The sequence below is a fragment of the Thamnophis elegans genome, chromosome 7, assembly GCF_009769535.1.
Source record: "Thamnophis elegans isolate rThaEle1 chromosome 7, rThaEle1.pri, whole genome shotgun sequence".
In the NCBI taxonomy this organism is placed as follows: Eukaryota; Metazoa; Chordata; class Lepidosauria; order Squamata; family Colubridae; genus Thamnophis; species Thamnophis elegans.
Window position 1 is genome coordinate 84,649,304 of NC_045547.1, and position 25,219 is coordinate 84,674,522.

At 45.1% G+C, this 25,219-nt stretch overlaps 1 protein-coding gene across 1 annotated transcript in view; it reads left to right on the forward strand.

The window, feature by feature from the left end:
* Nucleotides 1–4,701: 4,701 nt before the first annotated feature.
* KIAA1324L (KIAA1324 like) overlaps nucleotides 4,702–25,219 on the forward strand; it is a 61,846-nt gene continuing 41,328 nt past the window's right edge. Inside the window, exon 1 of the mRNA XM_032220547.1 lies at nucleotides 4,702–4,902. Within this exon, the coding sequence (XP_032076438.1) occupies nucleotides 4,786–4,902 (117 nt within the window). The 5' untranslated portion in view covers nucleotides 4,702–4,785. The remainder of the gene's footprint in view (nucleotides 4,903–25,219) is intronic.

Below are 25,219 nucleotides of genomic sequence, written 5' to 3' on the forward strand. Positions count from 1 at the left end.
ATGGGGAATACAAGGCTTTCTGCCAGTTCCTCTGCAAGATTGAAGCAGATGGGCACATACACCACTTGGTGGGGTTTTTCTTTTAGAACAGAAGAGAATGACAGAGTTGGAAGGGACCTTGTAGGTCATCTAGTCTAACCCCCTGCCGAAATAGGAGTCCCTACACCATTTCTGACAGATGGCAGTCAAATCTCTTCTTGAAAGTCTCCAGGGATGAGCTCCCACAACCTCCGAAGTCAACCTCTGTTCCGTGGGTTGATTGTTCTCACTATCAGAAAATTCCTCCTTGTTTCCAGGTTGAATCTCTCCTTGGTCAGTTTCCATCCATTCTTCCTTGTCTGGCCTTCGGGTGCCTTGGAGAATAGCTTGACCCCCCTCCTCTCTGGGGCAGAATGGAAAAAAATATCAGTGGTACAAACTTCCTGACTTTTTGATGTTAGGGATCAGCTAGAAATGAAAGCATGCCCTAAAATAGGCTTTGCGGTGCTAAAAGAACAAAGGAAATTTTCCTGGAGGTGAGATGGGTGGCATGCAAATCTAATAAACATACATACATACATACATACATACATACATACATACATACATACATACCTTCAGAGTGCTGGGAAACCTGAGTCCCACCTCTGTGGGACGTAGCTATACCTGCTCTGCATCTTTCTGCCTCTCCAAATTCTCTGTCTAATGCTTACATGTAGCCAAAAGTAGGAAAGGGTTTTCACCTTTCCCATTTAACAACTGAGCTGGTGTGTGTGTGTGTGTGTGTGTGTGTAGGTGTGTGTGTAGGTGTGTGTGTGTGTGTGTGTGTGTAGGTGTGTGTTTTGCCTGTCTAGCTTCCTTGACACTGGAACTCCCATTTCTTGCATTATCCCGATTCCCAAACTCTTGATTAAGCTGGCAGGTCTTTTAAGAGGAAAGGTGGCTTGGAGGCTTTTCTGCACCCCAGGAGAGGAATTGCTGGGATTTTTTTTTTAAAAAATAGGAAGCCATAGAAATGAATACAAAGTGGGGGGGGGGTTGGGGGGAAGGGGGGGAGTGGAGTTTACTAAGTTGGAGGAGGGGTGTTGGATTTTAAGGTATTATGATTGTACATGTACACTGCTATTTCTTCTTTTCTATGTATATTGAAATGGAATTATAAATACCATCAACACAAAAGGGAGTTTGCTCAGAAGCTGAAACACACCAAGTGAATGAGAGGAAGAGTGGGAAGCAGAGGAGAGAAGAAAGATAGGAAGAGAGGGATAGGAGAGAGGGTGAAAGGGGGAAGATGAGGTGTATAAGGAGGAGTGGTAAGGGGAGAGAGGAGAAAGAGAAAGGAAGGGGAAGTAGAGGAGAAAATGATGGAGGGAAGATAGGATGTAGAAAGGGGGAGGAGAGAGGGGGTAGAAAGTGTCGGATAAGGTATAAATATGGTGTATGGAGAGCAGAAGAGCCAATAACTGGTTTTTTCTTTTTCTTTGGTAGTTGATGGTAAGATGAATTGATGTAAGTACAATAATACAACATGATATTGACTATGTAATAGTATACATGTGATTATATGTTATGAAAATGGAAAATAAAACTTTCTAAAAACGAAGAGATGAATACAAGGGGGAAGGAAGGACGTGGATTTTCTCTTTTTCTCCATGGGTCTGCAAGCACTTTGGAAAAGATCTGGAGCTACATTTTTTAAAAACTTTTTCTAACAGTTTTTTTTTTAAATGCTATTCCACATTCTATCAGCAGGTGCATTTCAGTGTCTCCTACTTGAAGTTTTATGTCACTGTTAAAATTTCATGATGCTGAGTTTTAAAAAATGCACCCATTAAATTGCAGCAGGAGCTGATTTTATGTGGTCTTCGTGGAGCCTCCATAGCATGAAAGCGGAGGCTTAAAACCAATTTTATCTTCGCCTAGGACTGCACCCGCCAAGGATGTGGTTCAAATTTGGATTTTAAAGTTGCTAAATAATAAATGCAACAAAAAACTTCATTTGGTTTGTTTGGGAATAATAATAAAGACACAAAATGACAATCCCCAGGCAGAAGCTAAAAGAAATTCAGCAGAGCTGAAGTGTTACACCGCGTCCAGGCTGCCATTTCATTACGCATATTTTACGCATATTTTGGAAACGTGTGTTTAAATTGTTGCAAGCCACAGATTTTATATATTGTTGCCTCCTACGTTACACACACATACTCAAATATATAGAATAACGTGCCACTGGTTTAAGTGGATTGCAGACCCATAAAGGTTAAGTTTCTCTGGTTTTGCTTAAATAGTGAAAATTATTATCTTGCAAGCCCATTCTGGGAAGTCAAAGGAGAAATGGGTTAAGATGGATGATTATGGTTTTCTAATTCATTTTCTATTTTTCTTCTTCTTCAGTATATGGCACCACGAGGCAGGGGTGGGGGAAGTACATAGGTTTATTTGGAATTTCTTTTACGAGGCATTGCAGTTGCTTTTGCAAACATAACTTTACAGCCACATTTTTCTCTGAGCCTTTTAAAGATATTCATCTGCTATTTGACTTTCCAGTTGTACGTGCAACTGAAAAGCTCGCATTTTACTTTATGGCAGCATCGGAATAGACTCTGCGAAAGATTTTAAGGAAGGATGAATCACACGCAACCCGTAACCATGGGTGAAGTAATCTTGGTTCCATCCGTTAATTCCAATTTACAAGTTGCTCAACGCACCGACCACAAATTAACAGCTGAGTTAGAATAACCAGAATAACCAGTAGCTCTGCAGCTGAACCTGGTTAGTGTTAACCTTGGTTCTTTGTCTTGGGTCAGGAGGGACTTGGAGCAAACACGCTTGTTTGATTATTTTATAATGCTCCTGACTCGAAAACCAGGGTTAATTATAATCGTGCAATACAGTCTTTCTGATATTCTGGATAATAACGTCTTGCATGATCCAGTCTGGTGATGCCCTTAGGATTCGGAGGGCGTCTTGTGAATCTGGGAATATGGGTTAATCTCTCCTGAAGCCCAAGCGAGCCATGTATCAACCGCCATTCCCAGCCCTCATCTAGAACTGATGATGTTCCTAGTTGGGTGAATGAAACGTCCTGCAGGAAAACAACCAGCCTTAGAGAGCATCAAGGACACCGCGGTCTTTCTCTCTTCTTCCTCCGCCTCTTCCTCCCTTCAAATCCCACTTCTTATAGAACTTCCTAGCTATTTCCATCCCAGCCCTCATCTAGAACTGATGATGTTTCCTAGTTGGGTAATGAATGTCTGCAAGAACTCATGAAGCTCAGAGAGCACCAGGACACCACAGTCTTCCTCCTCCTTCCTCCTCCTCCTCCTCCCCTCCTCCTCCTCCTCCTCCTCCTCCTCCTCCTCCTCCTCCTCCTCTTCCTTCCTCCCTTCAAATTCCACTTCCTTATAGATTTCCTAGCCATTCCCAGCCCAGCCCTCATCTAGAACTGATGATGTTTCCTAGTTGGGTCATGAAACTTCTACAATTCCCCCCCCCCCCCAAGTTCAGACAGCACCAAGGACCTCTCATTTCAACCCTGAGCTACCAATACAGAGAGTCCTCAACTTACAACAGTTCCTTTAGCAACCATTTGAAGTGACGTCGCCACTGAAAAAAGTAACTTACGACCATTTTCTACCCTTACGACTGTTGCAGGCTGCCCCCCGTCACCTGATCGAAATCCGGATGCTTGGCAAACTGACTCGTATGTGTGACGGTTGTGTCAGTTCCAAATAGCATCCAAAATAAAATAAGAATCTGGGGCAAAAGGTTCCTCAAAGTTCCCATTGATGGAAGAGAGCCACGTTGGCACATCTGGGGAAACCCAAATCTGGAAGCTTCCCGGTTTCCCCCCCAGTTGAAAGTCCAAGATCTTCCCCCCCCCCCAACACCCACAAGCCCATCCCATGGTCCAATCTCCCACTGCCACAAAGACAGATTCTTCCCATTCACCTCCGGCCAGGTTCAGAGACAAAGGATGACCTTGGCTTTCTAGAAAGCATGTTCTTATGGCTACATATCACCCACCCTCCCTTTTCACAGAGTAGACGGTCGGAAGTGTGGCAGGCCTGAGGTCCAAAAGAATACTCTGTCTTTGTGTGTGTGTGTGTGTGTTGTGTCCCTCAATCCCCTTTGGTGACTTTGTGACCGTCTGGATTCACTTAACAACCGTGTTTAACCTAACCGCTAGTGATTCACTTAACAACGGCGGAGAGGAAGCTGGGGGAAAACTCACTTGACCAAATGTTCATTTCACAGGGACCTTTTGGGCTCAGTGAAGGGGGGGGGTACCCCTCTAAATCAACAAATCAAATTGTCCTATTTTAGGGGAGGGGTTGTTATTATTATTCGGGGGGGGGGGTCTTTCCCTCCAGGTACCCCTTGACTTCCACCACAAGATCAAAGCGAAAGCAGAGGTGCTTCTAGCTTGGTGCCATCCTGCATCCTGGCCACCTGGGCGCGTGGGAGCGCATGGGACCCCTCCATCCTCCCCCCCTCCCCGCATCCCCCTCCCCCCAGCTGTCACAAGGGGGCCAGGTGCCGGGGAGCCCCTACCCCCCCTCCCCACCTGGCGCCTGCGCATTGGCAGGTCCTCCTCCCTCCTCCTCCTCCTCCGGGGGCCCCGCCCTCTCCCCGCCTCCCCCTCCCCTCCGCTCCTCGGCCGCCCAGCAGCTGGCAGGCGGGCAGGCAGCGTCGGTGCCGGGCGAGAGGGCAGCGGGCATCCGGGCCAGGCAGGCGGAGGAAGGCGGCGGCGGCGGAGGCTTGCCGGGAGGAGCGGGCGAGCGGGGCGCGGCGCCTGCCTGGGCGATGCTTCGGCTGCGGGGCGCGCTGTGCTGGCTGGGCGGCTGGGCTGCGCTCCTGCTGGGCTGGCCGGCCGATGCCGTGGCCGCCGCCGACAGCCTGCAGCTGCCGCCCTGCCGGGAGGTGAGAGCCACGCGCGGGTCGCGGCGCCGGCCGTGGGAAGCGGTGGGGGGGGGATTCCCGCGGGGACCCGCGCCCCTCCCCGGGGATGCCGGGAGGTTCCCGAGGTCATCCGGACGGGCTCCCTCCAGGGTGGGCGGTGGGCTCCGCTTCCCCTCCGCCGTGGGAAAAGCCTGCCCAACTCCCCCCCGGGGAGCTGTCCGCGGAGCGCTCTGCTTGGCGGGGAGGCTTTATTTCTGTAGCTGACCCGGGAGTGGAGACCACCAGGAAAGCCCAGGAGGGTCACTCAGCGGGACGCAGGGGAAAGGCAGCCGGGGCCAAGGCAAGGGCGCTCGGGCGCTCGGATTCCTCGCGGAGAAAGGCTGCGGGGATTTGGACAGTTCCTGGGGGTGGGTCGCTTGGAGCTCAACAGGAGGGAGAGGTTTCCCAAGGGAGGGAGGGGTGTGTGTGTGGTGGTGGTGGTGGGTGCTTGTGGTTTACAGCCACAGCCACAACCATCTCCTGGCATGCAGAGGGCCAAGAAAGGTCTTAGGGCATGATCTGCCTTCAACCCAAGCAGAGAAATCTGGATGACTTTCTTCTTGGCTCAGAGAGAATCACTGTGAGGCGCCTCTTAAAATGGTCAAGGAAGAATGTCAGCTAGTAGATTTCCTCCAGGATCCTATTCTTCTTCTTCTTTCTTCTTCTTCTTCTTCTTCTTCTTCTTCTTCTTCTTCTCTTCTTCTTCTTCTTCTTCTTCTTTCTTCTTCTTCTTCTTCTTCTTCTCCTTCTCCTTCTCCTTCTCCTTCTCCTTCTCCTTCTCCTTCTTCTCCTCCTCCTCCTCCTCCTTCCTCTTCCTCTTCCTCTTCTTCCTCTTCTTCTCCTCCTCCTCCTCCTCCTCCTTCTTCTTCTCCTTCTCCTTCTCCTTCTCCTTCTCCTTCTTCTTGTGTCCTCCTCTTCCTCCTCTTCTCTTCCTTCTCCTCCTCTCTCCTTCTCCCCCTTTCCTCCTCCCCTTCCTCCTCATCTCCTCCTCCTCCTTTTATCAAATACCTCTATTTTGCACAGCAACAGTCCATTAAGCCACTTACTGAGATAACCTGCAGTTTGTTTGAATCTTGAAACAGACTGGATACCTACAATGTTCTTACAAGCCTGCTTTCTAACAAACCAGGGTTAATCTTAACCAGCCTTAGCAGCCTTTATTTTTTATTTTTGGCATGTTTTATTCCTTGCCCTCTTCTCAGTTTGTGGGAATGTGGCTTTTGTGACTTGAAATTGCAAGGGATGAAGGTTGCCCTCCTGTTGGGGGAGATGGGTCTTTTCCAAAACGCCTCCCTTGGAAAGTGAGTTTGGGATTGCAGCATCCGAGGATGGAAGAGGCTTCCCATTCGTATTCAGAAGGGTCTAAATCGGCCCTCGAGATGAAATAGCCGCCTGGGATGGGGGCTTGGCTTTGTGACCCAGACGCTGGAGAGGGTGAGGGAATATTGGAGTCTCCTCCAAGAAATTCTTCACTCCTGTGATGCACTAAGAATACGGTTTAGGAAAGTTTGATTGTCTTGATCTCATGTCTATTCAGTAAGGGGATGACTGCCTTCTAGGGGGTCTGTTTTAGCGACGTGGTGGTCAGTGGCTAAGACACTGAGCTTGTTGATCATAAAGGTCGGCCGTTTGCTGGTTCGAATCCCTAGCGCCGCGTAACAGAGTGAGCCCCCGTGACTTGTCCCAGCTCCTGCCACCTAGCAGTTCGAACAAGCACATTAAAAATGCAAGTAGAAAAATAGGAACCACTTTTGGTTGGGAAGGAAATTGCATTCCATGCACCTTCAGTGTTGAGTCATGTGGCCACATGGACCACGGAGACGGCGCTGGCTCTTCGGCTTAGAAACGGAGATGAGCACCGCCCCCTAGAGTCGGGAACGACTGTATCTTAAGGATCTGTTTATTTTCTTCTCCGATTGGGGTTTGATGATCCCATCCTGCTTAGTTTCCCATGCCAGGACCAAGCTGGAGTCTTTCTCTTTGGGTTAGGACAGTGTTTTGTCAACCTTGGTGACTTTAAGTCCTGTGGACTTCAACTCCCAGAATCACCCAGCCAGCTCTGCTGGTCTGGGTGATTCTGGGAGTTGAAGTCCACAGGACTTAAAGTCACCAAGGTTGAGAAACACTGGGTTAGAATGCGTTGACTTTGCCCCTCAGCTGATCTAGAACCCGACGGAGTTGAGAACCCTGTTGGAAAAATGGCTTTAGAAAAAATCCGAGGAAGTGAATCGAATGTCCTTATCCTCATTTTCCCTCCTGCTGCTTTTAAATCATCCTCTTATGGTTAATGAGGATGGGAGTGTGGTGTGTGACCTGTGACCTGTCCAATTGGTGTTGCACATGTGCACACGGGAGAGCTTGTGCGCTGGCGACAAATTCCTTTTCCCCCCACAACAACAATCCTGTTGCGGTGGGTTGGATTGGGAGAGAAACTGGCTCAAATTCACCCTGTTGGCTTTCATGCCTAAGGCTAGACTAGAACTCACAGCCTCCTGGTGATTGGCCTAATTGTCACCCAGCCGGCTTTCACCCTAAGGGCAGGACTAGAACTCACCGTCCCCCTTGTGATGGAAGGTGCAGTGAGTTGGTGGTCTCCCTCCAAGAGAAGAGGGTGAAGGAGGCTTCTCTGGATTTCTGGATTGATGGCCTGAAAACTTCCTCCCAGCTGTGGGGTTTGAATGAAGACTCTTGTTCCTCCTATGCAGGAAGTTATTAAGCGTCTGGTTAATATTTCTCTCTTGCGTTTTGGAGAGAAAATGGGACGTTTTTCCTTCCCACGAAGAAAGGAGCCTCTTGCATATATGGAGGAAGAGAGAAGCAGCATCATGTGTCAGGAATGTTGACATGCTGGATTATTCTGTGGCTGCTTTGCTTCTATCGAAATCCCAACTTTTTTCTTTCTTTCCAAAAGTGGTATTTTGCTTTGAAGGCCCAGGTTTTAAAAATCACGATCCTCTCTTTCTGCTCCTAAATATTCTCTCATTGGGTTGGTTTTTTCTTTCTTTCTTTTTTTGAGTGATATTTACTCATTTTTTATTACTTTTATTTTCTCCTATCTTTTCTTTATTTCTTTTTATTTTATTTTTAGATTTTTTTTTAAATTGAATAAACATTAAAAAAGCATTGGGCATAGAGCGACCTTTTCTGCCTTTGCCATTTCCATGCATATTTTAACACAGCAACAAGCAAAATCTCTACTTATCGTACGTAGCTACAATATGTTATTAACGCATCCTTTATCCTCCTTTATATATTTACCTATGGATGATCCAGTGCCAGTTTTTTTAGTCCTCAAAATGTTCTGTTCCGATTCCCTTTTCCTCATTTCAAACCCTTGATACGTTTTGTTCCAAATTTCATAATATTCCGTCCCGTCTCTGTTTTTGATTTCTAGTGTCAGTCTGTCCATTTCAGATCAAAATTTCCTTTATTACCTCTTCTTCAGTGGGGGCATCTCTCTTTTTCCAATTTTTGTTCATTTACTTATTCATTTTGATGCGGCTGGAAGCCCACCAAAACTCCAAAATTGGAACCGTGTTCCTTTTATTTCCAAAGACCTCTGTGGCCACCGTGAAGGCATCGGGAACGTGCTTAAAAACTAAAAATGGTGATATGAACAATTCATATATTTTTTTAGTTCAAAAGTTTTATTTCTTTTAAAAACAAACATTTCATCATTCCTCAATCAGTAAAACATCGAAGTACAATCTTTTTGTATGCCCCTCCCTCCCTCCACCCCTCCAACCCCCCTCCTCCTTCCCCCAATAATAATTCTATTATTACAAGTACTACAGTTATTATATTATTAGAAAAGTAAAACCAATAGGAAGGCAACGTAGAATGGAGAAGTATAACACGAATGCCGACACAGAAGGCTGTATAATTACTTTATATTGTTACGTATGTTTCGTTTTTTGTTTTGTTGTTGTTCGTTGTGTTTTCTTTCTGTTTGTAAGGTAAATGTTTAATAAAAACTATTTTTTTTAAAAAAAAAAGCTAAAAATGAAGGTCTCGGCCACAATTGTCCCCATCTTGGGGGGGGGGGAGGGGGGAAACCAAACCCAGCAAGAAGAGATAAAGAAAGACAGCAAAAGTTGCGCTGGTTTGGACTGGAGACTCCAAGTTGGGCTTACGAGATGAAGACATGATGATGGGCTTCATGGCCGTCCGCTTGTGTTGGTTTGAGGCTGTTCTCTTTCCTGTTTATGTTTCCCCCCCCTCCCCAAGTTTTTAATTTTAATTTTTTTTAATAAAACGTCAAATCCATGCGCCATACATCCCAGTGCAAACAAAGCTAGTCAGATCAAACATTAGTATACATCCTATCAACTTATAAAATCCCCATCACAATGTGCATCTAGATTTGGTCCCAGCCTATCATGATCCCATCATTCCATGGTGGAGACTTCCAAGTTGGGCTGAGGAGATGAAGAGATGATGGGGATGGGCTTCATGGCCGTCCGCCTGTGTTGGTTTGAGGCTGTTCTCTTTCCTGTTTATGTTTCCTGTTTTGTTGGCCAGATTTTTTTTATTCCCCAGTGGTTTTCCCACCCCCCCGCCCTTTCTCTCTCTCTCTCCCTCCGTCTCTCTCTCCCTCTCTCTCTCTCTCTCTCTCTCTCCCTCTCTCTCTCTCTCTCTCTGCACATTTCCTATTGGAGGCGTGTAAAACAATATTGTCTGGAGCTTTGTGGTGAGCCCGAGTTAGGATCTCAAGCCCGATTCTTGCCTTTTGCATTGTTCTCTCCCCCCCCTCCCCGCCTCCCCCGATTATTCCCTCCTCGCTTCCTTTTAAGCTCAACCAGGCATGAATGTGCGGTGGCAGGCTGTTTTCCCCCCCCGTGCTGCATCCCCTGCGCATCATCTGCTCCATCCCCTGAGTCAGGGAGGCTGAAGTCATGGGATTGAAAGTAAACGTCCCCCCACCCTCTGTTTCCCCACTGGGAGGCATACTTTCTGTGGGCTTTGTATCCAGGACTCCGGGGGGGGGGAACTCCGGTGAGTCCGCCTGCATCCAGGTGATATTATCGGCATAACAAACCAGTTATTTATCTACACAAGAACTTAGGATATCGTGCAAGTAGACCGCAATTCAGCCTGAAATTTCCACCGCCGAGTGTGCCACTTGTGCAATGTTTTATGACATTTTCTGCCACGGCCGTTAAGTGAATCCCTGCCGCCGTTAAGTGGAGGAACATGGTTGTTGGGTGAATCTGGCATCTCGGTTGACTTTGCTTGTCTGAAGGTCCCATCAAGGGGGAAAGAGTTACATGAGTAGATCAAAGAGAATAGTAGTAGGATTGTTATTGTTATATAATTAATTAGAAATAGAGTGATGATGGTATGTTGTTCGTTGTAGAAAAAATTGGAAAGAAATTTAGCCCTCTGTGTCAAAACGTAACTGGAGGATGTATATTGCCTACAGTAAAATAGACTAATATAGAAATATGAAATGGTAATTGGGTGTCATTTTGAAGGGGCAATTAAAGATATTGTTTACCTCTCGTGCAGGAGAGCAGGAGGCCCATTTGCCTTCATCGGCTGCCTTTTGCTGTTAGAAGCCCCCCCCCACCTCCCCCAAGCACCCCCCCCCCCCGAAGGAAAGTGTTCATGGAGAAAAAGGGAGAAGATCCCCTGGAAGAGGAAGGGAGTTAATCATCCATGCTGCCATAAGTAAATGAGGCATTTTACAAGACTCCTCCAAATGGGGTCTGTTTTTGCCTTGCAGGCATCAGCACTTGCTGAATTGTTTGGCAAGCAGGAATGGGAGAGAGGTAGGTAGGTAGATAGGTAGGGAAGGAGGGAGGGAGGGAGGGAGATAGAAATGGATGGATAGATAGATAGATAGGCAGACAGATAGATAGAGAGATAGATAGAGAGAAAGATAGATAGATAATAGATAGATGATAGATAGATAGATAGATAGATAGATAGATGATAGATGATAGATAGATAGATAGATAGATAGATAGATAGATAGATAGATAGATAGATAGGCAGATAGGTAGGTAGGTAGGTAGGTAGGTACGTAGATAGATAGATAGATAGATAGATAGATAGATAGATAGATAGATAGATAAATAGATAGATAGATAAATAGATAGATAGATAGGTAGGTAGGTAGGTAGGTAGGTAGGTAGGTAGGTAGATAAATAGATAGATAGATAAATAGATAGATAAATCGATAGATAGATAGATAGATAGATAGATAGATAGATAGATAGATAGATAGATAGATAGATAGATAGATAGGTAGGTAGATAGATAGATAGATAGATAGATAGATAGATAGATAGATAGATAGATAGATGATAGATATAGATGGATAGAGATATGTAGGTTGGTAGGTAGGTAGGTAGGTAGGTAGGTAGTAGATAGATAGATAGATGATAGATAGATAGATAAATAGGTTAGTAGGTAGGTAGGGTAGATAGATAGAGATAGATAGATAGATAGATTAAATAGGTAGGTAGGTAGGTAGGTAGGTAGGTAGATAGATAGATAGATAGATAGATAGATAGATAGATAGATAGATAGATGATAGATAAATAGGTAGAGAGATAGATAGATAGATAGATAGATAGATAGATAGATAGATAGATGATAGATAGATAGATAAATAGATAGATAAATAGGTAGATTAGATAGATAAATAGATACGCTAGATAGATGGATGGATGGATGGATAGGCAGCAGGCAGGCAGGCAGGCAGGCAGGCAGGCAGGCAGGCAGGCAGGCAGGCAGGCAGGCAGGCAGGCAGGCAGGCAGGCAGAGAGACAGACATTTAATTGATTTGATGACAAAGTCCTTTCTGGCCCCAAAACAAGTGTCTGTTTGCAGAGAAGTAGGGAGCGTTCGCCCAGTTCTCGAACCCCCCGTTGGAAACGTTTTTGCTCCTTTGCTGGCTGGAGCTGGTAAAACACCATCAGAGGCCTGGCGAGGCTTACCATGTACGTGTCTGCTTCGTAGGCCTGGCTTGGCACTGGTGGGTAGGGGAAACCCCGGCCACTGCGGCACAGGTAACAATGAAACCGGCGTTGAATAAGCGTAATTCCAATTCCAGTGTGTTGGGAAAGCCACAGCCTGTAATCAAACCTCTGAGTTGCTTTGTTTGTTCTAAAAACCATTGTGTTATAATGTCTCGTAACAAGCCAAATAGGTCCAGACCTTATTTCTAATCACCCCCAAAGCTCTCTCTTCTTTCCATCACTTTCTGCCTTCTCCTTGATTTAATACAAATTGACTTGTGCTCCCTTTCCCTCAGGTTTTGCTCCAAAATGACATCGGCTGTCCTTTCTCACCCTTTTCTGAATCACCGAGGCAAACGCAGGAGGTCCCTGGGATTAAAACGATGGGCCTCTGTTCAAGGTCCTAGGATGAACGTTGGCTGGCTTCCTTCTGCTCTGACCTGGGAGCGGCACGTAAGCAGTTCGTGCTCTGCTCTCCGGTTGGCTCCCAGCTAGGCCTCTGCTCTTGTGGCTGAGCTCTCCTAGTCTCTGGTTCCAATAATATAATCAATTTCACTTCTGTGCACTGTGTCTGGCGATGTCCATGACCTGCATGCATCAATTGAAGAACAGCATAACAGAGTTGGAAGGGGCCTTGGAGGTCTTCTAGTCCAACCCCCTGCTCAAGCAGGAGACCCTGGGACCATCCCAGGCAAATGGCTGTCCAACCTCTTCTTTTCCCCCAGTGATGGAGCAGCCAACAATTTCTGGAAGGAGGTCATTCCACTGATGGATTGTCCTCGCTGTCAGGAAATCCCTCCTTAGTTCCACGTTGCTTCTGTCCTTGATCGGTTTCCATCCATTGTTCCCTGTTTGGCCTTTGGGTGCCTTGGAGAAGAGGTTGACCCCCCTCCACTCTGGGGCAGCCCTTCAAATATTGGGAGATGGAATCATGTCCTCCCTGGTCCTTCTTTTAGTTAAACTAAGCATGCCCGGTTCCTGCAACCGTTCTTCCTATGTTCTTAGTCTCCAGTCCCCTGACACAGGTGGGCAATAATTGGATCAGCAAAGCCGACAAGTCCTTCTGCTCTTCGCCTCTGTTCCCCATTGCACAGAATCCACCAGTGCTTTCCTCCTTAATATTTCCCCACCGTTGGCATTCCAGCTGCCCATCTTGCTTGCCTCTTCTGTCTGTTTCAGGCTGAGCCTGATCATGAGCCTCACCCAGTTCTTCAAGAGAAGAACAGTTCTTCAAGAGAAGCCAAGAGCCAAGGTGGCGCAGTGGTTAAATGCAGCACTGCAGGCTACTGCTAGATCAGCAGTTCAACTGTTCAAATCTCACCGGCTCAGGGTTGACTCAGCCTTCCATCCTTCCGAGGTGGGTAAAATGAGGACCCAGATTGTTGTTGGGGGCAATATGCTGACTCTGTAAACTGCTTAGAGAGGGCTGAAAGCCCTATGAAGCGGTATATAAGTCTACTGCTATTGCTATTGCTATTCAGCATCAGTGGTTGACCATCACACAAAGGGCCATGTCGGAGGATGGCTGTATTTGGGGTTAGGAGGGGAAAACGATGCTTCAGAGCCGATGGCTTTTGTAGCATCCTTCTACAAAGACATCAACAAAGCACATTTCTTTTTGCCAGGATGACGTGTGTCTCTGTAGGAGGATGCCCCAGAACAAACCCAGTTGCTTCGTGCAATTGAAAACATGGGTTGCAATGTCTCCTTTGGGCCTCTACCATCACTGGTGGGATTCAACATTTTTTACTACCGGTTCTGTGGGCGTGGCTTGGTTGGCGTTGGCAGGGGAAGGATACTGCAAAATCCCCATTTCCTTCCGATCAGCTGGGACTCAGGAAGCAGAGAATAAATGGGGGCGGGGCCAGCCAGAGATGGTATTTGCCAGTTCTCCCAACTACTCAAAATTTCACTACCGGTTCTCCAGAACTGCTCAGAACCTGCTGAATCCCACCTCTACTCTACATCTTTACCAATGGTTCCTATTCCCATAATCATCAGGGACCTGTTAATGGGATAAGTGGTGAGATGTGAGAGCAACACCACAATCTGGACTCCAGAGATTTCACCCTTTGTCAGAGCCCAGATATTGTGCCCTGTAGCCACAGAAAGATCCATCTATAACCAGGGGGACATCTAACTAGTCAACTCCATTGTGTGAAGATAGTTGTCATCTGTCTTTTTCCAAGTGAGTCCAAAACAAGCCCATTTTTCCATCCAAATTCTTTAGTCTCTTGTCCCGTGTTTTCTCTCTCCGAATGCTTCGGTTCAGACTCCAGATGTCGTCACTTTCTGAGCAGGGAAGAATATCCACAGACTTCCAGATGTGGTGGTTCTTTCTCTCTGATCTATTTCCCTTGACCGCTTACTTTTAAGAGTCTAGCTTGTGTGTCCAGAAGATCTATCCCCCAGGCATGTATTGGGATTGTTTATTTTTACTTACTGACATTTTTATACCACTCATCTATAATGCTTGGTATGCTAACATCAGCATCATGCAATATTAATAAACCTGGGAGACGTGAATTGCATCGGAAGGAACAGTAAACTCAACATTACTATGGATAAAAGGACTATGGTTGCATGGATCTATTGCTATGGAGCATGGGCATCCTTGGGGACTCAAAAGGAGATGGCTCTTGTAGTCATGTCTTGAATTTATTATTCCTTCCAGGGATGCTCCTGGCTCTGTCTGTTTTCCGGTGTTCTTAATCCTAGATCCTTCATGAAGTTCTCAATCAGGGCTCCCCAACCCTTGGCAACTTTAAGACGTGTGGATTTCAACTCCCAAGTCTTGAAGTTGCCAAGTTTGGAGACCTGTGTTTTGGAGAATGAGATATAGCCTCAATCCTTCTGGATTATTCTTAGAACAGAGAATCATGGACCTTGGAGGTCTCCTAGTCCAACTCCCTGGTCAAAATGGTCGTCCAGTCTCTCCTTGAAAATCTCCAGTGATGGAACACCCACAACTGCGAGAGGCCGTTATTATACAATTATATTATTGCATAGCCTTTAACTCTGGAAATCACCCTCCTCTTTTAACGACCCCATAATCCCCTGCGGGTGGTGGGGTCTGAATGGCAACTGAATGGAACTAAGCAGGGTGTTTTAATGGCCGGATGCCCTTCCTGTTGCACTGCGGAGTTTTGTTTGATATATTCTCAGCGTGCCCAGAGAGAGAAATATCTGCCTCTACCTAGGATTGACCTCACAGCCTCCCGGTTGTTAGGCGAGAGCTCCACCTCACCACTCCTGTAACTTTGGAATGGTAAGGGAGAATGAGACACTGACCGTCCGATATGTAGTGGATTTCTTTATCTGACCCCAGGGACAATTCTCGGCATGGCGCAGGCTCTCTCCAGCTCATCATGGTTCTCCGAGGGAGATGTCCAATTAGGAAGATTCTCCCGGAAGACAGTCCATTTGCAAACCCAATTGTATTTGCTTTGCTTCATATTTTGCCCTAATTGCAATTGATTTGTCGGCCCTGGTTTTGGAAGTAGGACAGTCTTTGGAATGGAGTTTGCATTTTCCCACCTGTTGGCATTTTAAAGCCCTGAGTTGCAAAAGCAGGCAAGGAAACCACAAGACTGTTTTGTATCGTTTTTAACGAAGCCAGTGTTTCCCAAACTTTTCACATACGTGTATCCCTTCTATAATTTTCATAACGCTGAGTACCGCTCATAAAAAACATATGCTTTAATAAAAATCAAATATATTTTTTTTTATTTTTTTTTGGTACGTACGCAAGATAAACGAAAGTTATATTATAAAGAGCATTTATTTGATTCAATGAGAAGGATGAAATTGTTTATGTTGAGATGACAGATCATCATAATTTGGTTCCTGGTTGTTCATTTTAATCTGAGATGCGGTTCCACGTCCGAAAGTCTGTTCCTTTTTTTCGACTTATGTCTACAAATGCAGAAAAGCAACTTCGCATAAATATGAAGTTGGAAAAGGCAAGATGTATTTCAGGACTTTTTCTGTTAAAACCGGATACACATGTTGCATTTGTAACCAGAATGATGTTAAAGTACATCCTTATGTTTATTTCTCAAGAATCCGTCCGAAGCTAACTCCAACAATTGCTCTTCTTCCGCTTGGCCATAATGAGTTGCGATACGATGTACGATGGCTCCAGTTCCCATGTAAAAACTGCGATACGCGCCTATTTCTTTCCGGTTCCACCACAAAACCGCGGTAGACTAAAGCTGCGCTCGACGAAAGCGCGTACCTGACGTCATCACAGCGCGACGAAAACATCACGCTGTGAACGGTAAAGTTAAAATTAACGCAGAAAACCTTACCCTAACCCCCCCAAACCTAACCCTAAACCTAACCCTTAACCTAACGCTAAACCTAACGCTAACCCTTAACCTAACCCTAAACCTAACCCTAATGCTTAACGTAACCCTAACCCTAAACCTAACCCTAACCCTTAACCTAAGCCTAACCCTAACCCCTAACCCTTACCTTTACGTGAATCGGCTTGCTTTAAAAAGCGCTTTTTTAAAGCGCCCTTTTTTCTCCGCGGTCGTATTTGTCGCGCTGCTGATGACGTCAGGTACGCGCTTTAATCGGGTGCGCTTTAGTGGACCGCGGTTTTTGTCGTGCCACGTTTCTTCCTTGTTCTGTGGGCACAGCTAAGCACGGTGCAGTGGATATTCCCACGTGATCCCCACCAAACTCCAGTGCAATGCGTACCCCCACCAAACTCTTCCCGTACCCCTGGGGGTATGCGTACCACACTTTGGGAAACACTGAACTAAGCCATTGCTTCCCTGTATCGCATAACGGACGGTAAACAAGGTTTATAAACTGCCTGGGATCAGCTGGGTGACGAGCAGAGAGCCCCCGTTCTGATTTTACGTAGATTGGAGCATAAATCCCTTTGAGCTCAAAGGAAATGTTTGATGACGGAACCCAGACTAAAGGGAACTCCAAAATATTTGAGATCTGAATTGCAATCTTTTCAGGAATTGCTATAGTGCTGGTGAATTTAAAGCAAATGAATAAAAACATTGCAATTTATTTTTTATGAAAGCTTTTCCTTGTATGAAACTCATTTTTATATCTTTTCCCCCCTTAAAAATAATGGCAACAGTCAAAAATGTTTTCTTTAAAAAGAAAAAAGGTTTTGTTTATTCACTGAAAGTTAATTTCAAGAAAGGCTACTTTCAAGTAGCCTTTCCTGAGAATGTTTTTATGTGCTTTATATCATTACAGAATTGCCAATGTTTTACATAGATTATCATCAAAGGCTGATTTTTTCCCCCCATAAAGCCAATTTTTCCATTTTGGAATTCGAGAGGCTGCTGGTATTTAAAAAGCAAAACTGCCGATCCTAGTTATTTAGTGAAGATCTAACTGTTCATCTTTATTTCAAAACAGAATAACATTTTAGGTTATTCTGTGCAGGAGCTGGGAGCCTTCATCCCTCCAAAGCCGCCTCATCTGCTGGCTTCCATTTCTGCTGGCACAGCAAGGGGCACACGCCAAGGACACACACACACACACCACACACCACACAATACACACACACACACAATACACACACACACACATACACACACACACACAGACCTGAGGTCGCCTTTCTTTGATGCTCCAGAGGATAATCCAAAGTGGGATTTAGGGGTGGGTTTGAGGTGTTTTGGTTTTTTTTTTGCAAATTATTTTTAATAATTTAATAAAAGCTAGACATGTTGGTAAGGATGAGACAAGAAGCAATGGATGGAAACTAAGCAAGGAGAGAAGCAACCTGGAATTAAGGAGAAACTTCCTGACAGGGAGGACCATTAACCAGTGGAACAGCTTGCCACCAGAAATTGTGGGGGGCTTCATCACTGGAGGTTTTCAAGAGACTGGACAAGCATTTGTCTGCAATGATAGAAAATCTTCTGCTTGAGCAGAGGGTTGGACTAGAGGACCTCCAAGTCCCTCCCAACTTTGCTATTCTGTTATTCTGTCTTCCTTCCTTCCTTCCTTCCTTCCTTCTTCCATCCTTCTCATCATTGGAGGCTTTAAAGAAGAGATGGACAGTCATTTGTCTGAAATGGTAGAGAGTTTCCTGCCTGAGCAAGGGGTTGGACTAGAAGACTCCAAGTCCCTTCTAATTCTGTTATGCTATCTTCCTTCCTTCCTTCCTTCCTTCCTTTCCTTCTTCCTTCCTTCCTTCCTTCCTAACTTCTCCATCACTGGAGGTTTTTTAAGAAGAGATTGGACAGCCACTTGTATGAAATGGCATAGGGGTCTCCTGCTTGAGTAAGAGGTTGGACTAGAAGACCTCCAAGGTCCCTTCCAATTCTGTTATGCTATTTTCCTTCCTTCCTTCCTTCCCTTCCTTCCTTCCTTCCTTCCTTCCTTCCTTCCTTCCTTCCTAACTTCTCCATCACTGGAGGTTTTTAAGAAGAGATTGCACAGCCACTAGTCTGAAATGGCATAGGGTCTCCTGCTTGAGCAAGGGGTTGGACTAGAAGACCTCCAAGTCCCTTCTAATTCTGTTATGCTATTTTCCTTCCTTCCTTCCTTCCTTCCTTCCTTCCTTCCTTCCTTCCTTCCTTCCTTCCTTCCTTCCTTCCTTCCTTCATCATCACTGGAGGTTTTAAAGAAGAGATTGGACAGCCATTTTCAGAAATGGTTAGAGGGTTTCCTGCCTGAGCAGGGGGTCGGACTAGAAGACCTCCAAGGTCCCTTCCAGTTCTGTATTCTGCTATTCTTTTCTTTCTTTCTTTCCTTCCTTCCTTCCTTCCTTCCTTCCTTCCTTCCTTCCTTCCTTCCTTCCTTCCTTCCTTCCTTCCCTTCCCCATCATTGGAGGTTTTTAAAGAAGAGATTGGACAGCCACTCGAATGAAATGGTAGAGGGTTTCCTGCCTGAGCAGGGGGCTGGACTCCAAGGTCCTTGTGTTATTCGGTTATTTTGTTATTAAAATGTAATTCAGAGGGACTTCATAAAGATGGGATAGAAGACCCTTATGATCCAAGTGGGGCCTGAATTTGTGTAGCTAAGCAAGACAGTGAGTTATGTCCAGTTTGATGACCTTTCTTGCTATTAAGTGAATTGCAACTGTTTTTAAGTGAATCACACACAATTCCCTAATAATTTTGCTTCCCGGAAGCTGGCTGGGAAAGTCCCAAAGGTTGATCACCTGAGCGGATGTCACAAACGTTGTAAATACACACCAAGTGCTCGGGTTTCGATCCTGTGATTGTGGGGAATATTGTGACTGCCGTCAGTGTGAGGATTGGTTATAACTCACTTATTTTCAATGCCGTTGTAACTTTGGCAGCCCAGGGAATGCTTGGAAATCAAGTAACATCTCTGTATGTGCTGTAGTTAGATTAGTCATGTACCTGATCGGCTGAGATCAACCACTCATGTTTTCAAAATAATTGCATTTCTTGATCATTTTATTCCTGCCACCCACAACTCATTTTTTCTTTCTAGGATGAACTAACTAACTAACTTTCTTTCTTTCTTTCTTTCTTTCTTTCTTCCTTCCTTCCTTCCTTCCTTCCCTCCTTTCCTCCCTCCTTTCTTTCATTCTTTCTTCCTTCCTCTCTTCCTTCCTCCCTTCTTCCTTCCTTCCCTCCCTCTCTTCCTCCCTTCTTTTGTTCTTTCTTCCTTCCTCTCTTCCTCCCTCCCTCCCTTCTTCCTTCCTTCCCTCCCTTCTTTCATTCTTTCTTCTTTCCTTCCTCCCTCCCTCCTTCTTTCGTTCCTTCCTTCCCTCATTTCATTCTTTCTTCTTCCTTCCTTCCTTCCTCCCTACCTCCCTTTTGCCCTCCTTCCCTCCCTCCCTCTGTTCTTTCTTTTTTCTTCTTTCCTTCGTTCCTTCCTTCCTTCCCTCCCTCGCTCCCTCTCTTCCTCCCTTCTTTCATTCTTTCTTGTTTTCTTCCTTCCCTCCCTCTTTCCCTCTCTTCTTTCATTCTTCCTTCCTCCCTCTCTTCTTTCTTTCTTCCTTCCTTGCCTCCCTCCCTCCTTTCTTTCTTTCTTTCTTTCTTTCTTTCTTTCTTTCTTTCTTTCTTTCTTCTCTCCCTTTTTACAAATGCAACTTCTGTTTTTGAATCTGTTGACTGAAGCAACAGGCATGAAACTTTGAAGCTGGAGTCGATAGGGAGAAAAAAAATGCTCTGCTTCTGCCGTTGCAATTGGGATCGGCTTCTGCAAAGCGATCTTGGTATTAAGCAAGAGATTTTGAACACATTTGTTCAGTCTTTTGTCCAAAATTATAGTCCTGTGTTTTGTGGAACAAGTCTGGAATTAAATGCGCATAGGAGAGACTTTACAGAACATTGTAACAAGTGGGAGATGCCAAAATACAGTTAGCCATCTGTTTAAAAAAGAAATAAAAAAAGAAAACCACAGGAGAAATACAACATGCTTCTGATGAGGAAGATTGCAAATCTCCTGGTTACAAAGTTATATTATCCCGATTTGTATATCTGCAGTCAGTGTATCCAAGGACCACATAAACACAGCCTTATAAACCCTTAGTAAGGCCCCCCCTGGATGCTGCATCCCGTTCTGCTCACCACAAAGATGTTGGGACTTTGGAAAAAGTGCGGAGAAGAGCAACTGGGAGGATTAAAAACCTGGAGACTGAAACATACAAAGAACGGTTGCAGGAATTGGGCACGGCCAGGCTAGAGAAAAGAAGGACTGGGGGGGGGGGGGACGTGATCCTGTAATGCTCTTCCAGTATTTGGGGGGCTGCCCCAAAGAAGAGGGGGCCAAACTATTCTCCAAAACACCTGATGGGGAGACAAGAAGCGATGGATGGAAACTAACCAAGGAGAGAAGCAACCTGGAATCAAGGAGAAATTTCCTGATAATTAAAACAATTAATCAGTTTAATGGCTTCAGACATTGTGGGTTCTTCATCACTGGAGGCTTTTTAAGAAGAGACTGGGCAGCCACTTGTCTGAAAAGGTAGAGGGTTTCCTTCTCAGGTAGGGGGTTGGACTAGAAGACCTCCAAGGCCCCTTCCATCTCTATTCTGATGGATTGAACGTTTGGCTCTTAGATATACAATCCTTGGGAAAGGGATGTGACTCTGCCCAACACACACAGGGGCTTTGCACTCAAATCTTTGCATTCAGGTATTGAAATTAAACGCACCGTTTCATGAACCTTATCAAGGATTTCCCTTCTGGAGGATGCATGTTTGAGTCTCTCGTGGGAATTGGGGGGGGGGGGGGCGGGAAGCAATGAGATTGTGCCCTGCCTGCCCTGGTTGTTTTGGGTGGAAAGTATTTGGGATTTAAACATCGTTTGCAGGAAGTCAAGGAAGGAAATCAGGGCAGCTCAAGGGAGCGGATAAGATTTCTGAGTCCAGAGTGGGAATCCAGAGAGGCTCCCTTCTCCGCTGACCGAAATACCCTTCCTTCCTACGAGTGGGCAAGAAATGGCTTTGGGTGTGTGTGTCACAAAACAGGACCCCCATTGACCACCTTGAACTAAAGCAGTGTTTCTCAACCTTGGCAACTTGAAGATGTCCGGACTTCAACTCCCAGAATTCTGGGAGTTGAAGTCCAGACATCTTCAAGTTGCCAAGGTTGAGAAACACTGAACTAAAGCAATGGGTGGGATGGATGGCAATGCAGATGGAGGGAGCGGGGAGTTCTTTAACTTCAACCACGTCACTGCCTTCTTCTCACTGATAAGTGGAGAATAAAACCTGCAGATACAGAGGAAAAGTCACCCCAAAATTAAAAAAACCTGAAGGACATCATAAGAAAAAAAACAACAACTCATTTTTCCTTTCTCTTCCCTTGTCTGTAGACACCAATCACATTTGATCTATTTGTACTTTTTCTTGAAATATGGGAAACTCTGGCTTATGTTTTTAAAAAAAATACGTTGATCTAATTTTTAATCTTTTTTCGTTATCATCTGTATTGAAATTTCTAACCGCACCTTGCTTTGTGATGCATGGGAACCATTCTAGCTTGAATTTAGTTAAACCACAAGTAAATAAAAGTCAGTTTTGCCATCCCTACGTATTCTCCCCTGTTGTATTCTCGGCAGGGTTTCACTTTCGTAATCTTGAGCCAATTTGGTTCTTGCTGGTGTTAATGTTCCTTGGTAGATTGTCATAAGTTTTTGTTCCTCCTCTCTGGAATTAATCCTAGTGAAAATATTTGTGGTTTTCAGTCAGATGTTATTTTTTAAAAAAATATTATTAATGTTTTGATGTATTTGCTTCCACCAGCCCTAGTTGTCTTTAAACCAGCACCACCACGTGCGGTAGTGTTCTTTCCTTAATAGTTATAATTAATAATAATATCCAACTTTTATTATTTTAGGGTTTGTTCTTCTGGTTAACCCCTGACAGGGATTTTGCACCTATTTTCTCTCACTGTACTTTGGGCTGATTTTTAAAATGGAATTTCCCCCCCATTATTTTCTTCAGTCAATCGCCTCTTTGGAGTTTCACATCCATTTTATCACATAATTTTTAATTTGTTCTTGTTCCATGGATTATTTCAAATGCAATTTATAGACATATCTTAGTTGATTATATTGAGTTGGGCGTGCTTCAAATTCTGTCATATTTCTCAAAGTTCCTTTTTTCCCTCCCTTGAGATCTCTTTCTATTCTTCTAGTCGTTTGTAAGTACTGGAGCCATTTGTAAATTCCCACTTCCATTAAGCAGTCCTTGCTGCGTCTTTCATCTCTTTTCTGAATCTTGAAGTACCGCATTGACTCACAAAATTACAGTTCTTACTATCTTTGGGGTGAGACTTGACTTCTATTCCATTGGAAATGGAGTTAGACTCCTCCTAATGCACTTTAGCTGTTGAGTTAGCAGTGCTAAGGGAAATAGATAGTTAACAGATTAACAGAGTTGGAAGGGACCTTGGAAGTCTTCTAGTTCAAACCTCTGCTCAAGCAGGAGATCGTATCCATTGCACCAGAGGTGGGTTCCTACCAGTTCGCACCTATTCGGTAGAACCGGTTCGTCAAATCTACCAAAGCGGTTAGAAGAGGTTCCACCAGAGGACCTGGAAAGCAGGCCACACCTACAGAAGAGGTTCCAAACTTTTTTGAAACCCACCACTGGAAGAGAGAGATACAGAGAGAGAGAGAGAGAGAGAGAGAGAGAGACAGACAGACAGACAGACACAGAGAGAGAATCACAGAGAGAGGGAGGGAGGGAGGGAGGGAGAGAGAGGGAGGCAAAGAGACACACACACACGCACACACACAGAGAGAAACAGACAGACTCACACAGAGAGAGAAAGAGAAAGAAAGGAAGAAAGAAAGAAAAAAAAAGAAAAAGTGAGAGAGAGATGAAAGAAAAAAAGAAAAAAGGGACAGAGAGACAAAAGGAAGGAAATATATATATATATATATATATATATATATATATATATATATATATATATATATATACACATATACATATACATATACATACACACACACAGAGAGAGAGAGAGAGAGAGGGAGAGAGAGAGAGAGAGAGAGAGGGAGGGAGAGAGAGAACACATGGCCGGTAAGCCACTCCCACAAAGGAGGCCACACCCACAGAATAGGTTCGAAATTTTTTTGAAACCCACCACTGCATTGCACCATCTCCATGCTCACATGATCAAAATTCAAAGCATTTGACTCATATTTATGACGGTTGCAGTGTCCCATCATGTGACCCTTTTTTGCGAAGCTAAATCAATGGGGAAGCCAGACTCACTCAACAAGCATATTACCAAAGAGCCATGGTGGCGCAGTGGTTAGAATGCAAAACTGCGGGCGAATTATGCCCACTGCCAGCAGTTCGATCCTGAGCAGCTCAAGGTTGAGTCAGCCTTCCATCCTTCCTAGGCCAGTAAAATGAGGGCCCAGATGATTGGCGGCAATAGGCTGACTCTGTAAACCGCTTAGAGAAGGCTATAAGAGCACTGCGAAGCGGCATATAAGTCGAAGTGCTATTGCTGCTCTTTTAACAACTGCACTGATTCACTTAAGAACTCTGGCAAGAAAGTTCGTTCAATGGGGCAAAATCCGCTTATCGCACGTAGGTCAAGAATGACCAAAGTTGATCTTGTAGACTCCTCACAGCTTCTGGCATAGAAGAGGTTTCCAAAATTGTAGGGAAGAGTTGGCGCAGCTGCAGGCCAAAGCGTTGATATTTGTTTTTCAGCCACAATCGTTTACATCTCGAAGGGAAAAATGAGCTAGCCTTGTGATTTGTGCGTCAAGGTGCTGAATTAGCAGGATTTGACCCATCCGCCGTTTGGTAGTTGCGTTGGCTTCCGTCTTGTTGTGTTTCTCTCACTGTCTAGACCAGTGTTTCTCAACCTTGGCGACTTTAAGTCCTGTGGACTTCAACTCCCAGAATCCCCCAGCCAGCTTTGGCAAGTTGAAAAATCAACAATAGTCACAACAGGCTTCAGCATTTTTCAATCTTGACTGCTGGCTGAGGAATTCTGGGAGTTGTAGTCCAGACACCTTAAGGTTACCAAGTCTACGACTCCAAAAACGGGCAACTCTTTGATAGCTAGAAAGCGCTTGCTTTGCTGTCAAATTAAGATAGTATTGAAATTACTACCCATTTGGTAGTAATCCCGGGGGAGCAAGGGCTGGTTTTGGTTACTCGGTCTTGTATTGAGGTTCTCCACGTGTGCAGTCGGATTCTGGCCGTTTTCTCCTTGCGCCTGCAAGTCCTTCTGTTCAGTTTGTGGAGGTTGGTGAACATGTTTGTGGGGGAGACCCTCCAACTGCTCCCTCTACATGTCCAAGGTGTAAAAGAAGAAACGTCGTCTAGCCCTTCGGCACAGATGGCGCGGAGGGTGCGCAGCGTTTCTGTAAACACAGAATCATCATTAGCAAATCATGTGAAAGAACAACGCGCCTCTTGCGTGCCTCCTTAGCCTCACATAATTTCAGGCACGCTGGAGGTGCAGGCAGTTACGAATCTTTCTCTGTGCTGGGATGCGGCTTCCTTACAGTTAGAAGTGCGTGTCGTACATTCATTCATCAAAATCGTAGAAAAAAGTCGCCTGAAAACAGATTCGATGCTATCAATGATGCAGGAGTGGGTTGCTGCCGGCTATTTCTATTTATTAAATTTATAGGCCGCCCAATCCCGGGGGACTCCGGGCGGCTTACAGAAATAAAAATATTAAGAAAAGATTAAAAGTAAATAAAACACAGCAGATTAAAAGAAACACAACATGCACCCAGTCTAAGCGGGGCTGGACCTCAATCCAGAGGTCAACAGCCCCAGGCCTGCCGGAATAGCCAGGTTTTGATAGCTTTTCGGAAGGCCATGAGAGTGGGGAGGGTCCGGATCTCTGGGGGTAGCTCGTTCCATAGGGCCGGAGCGGCA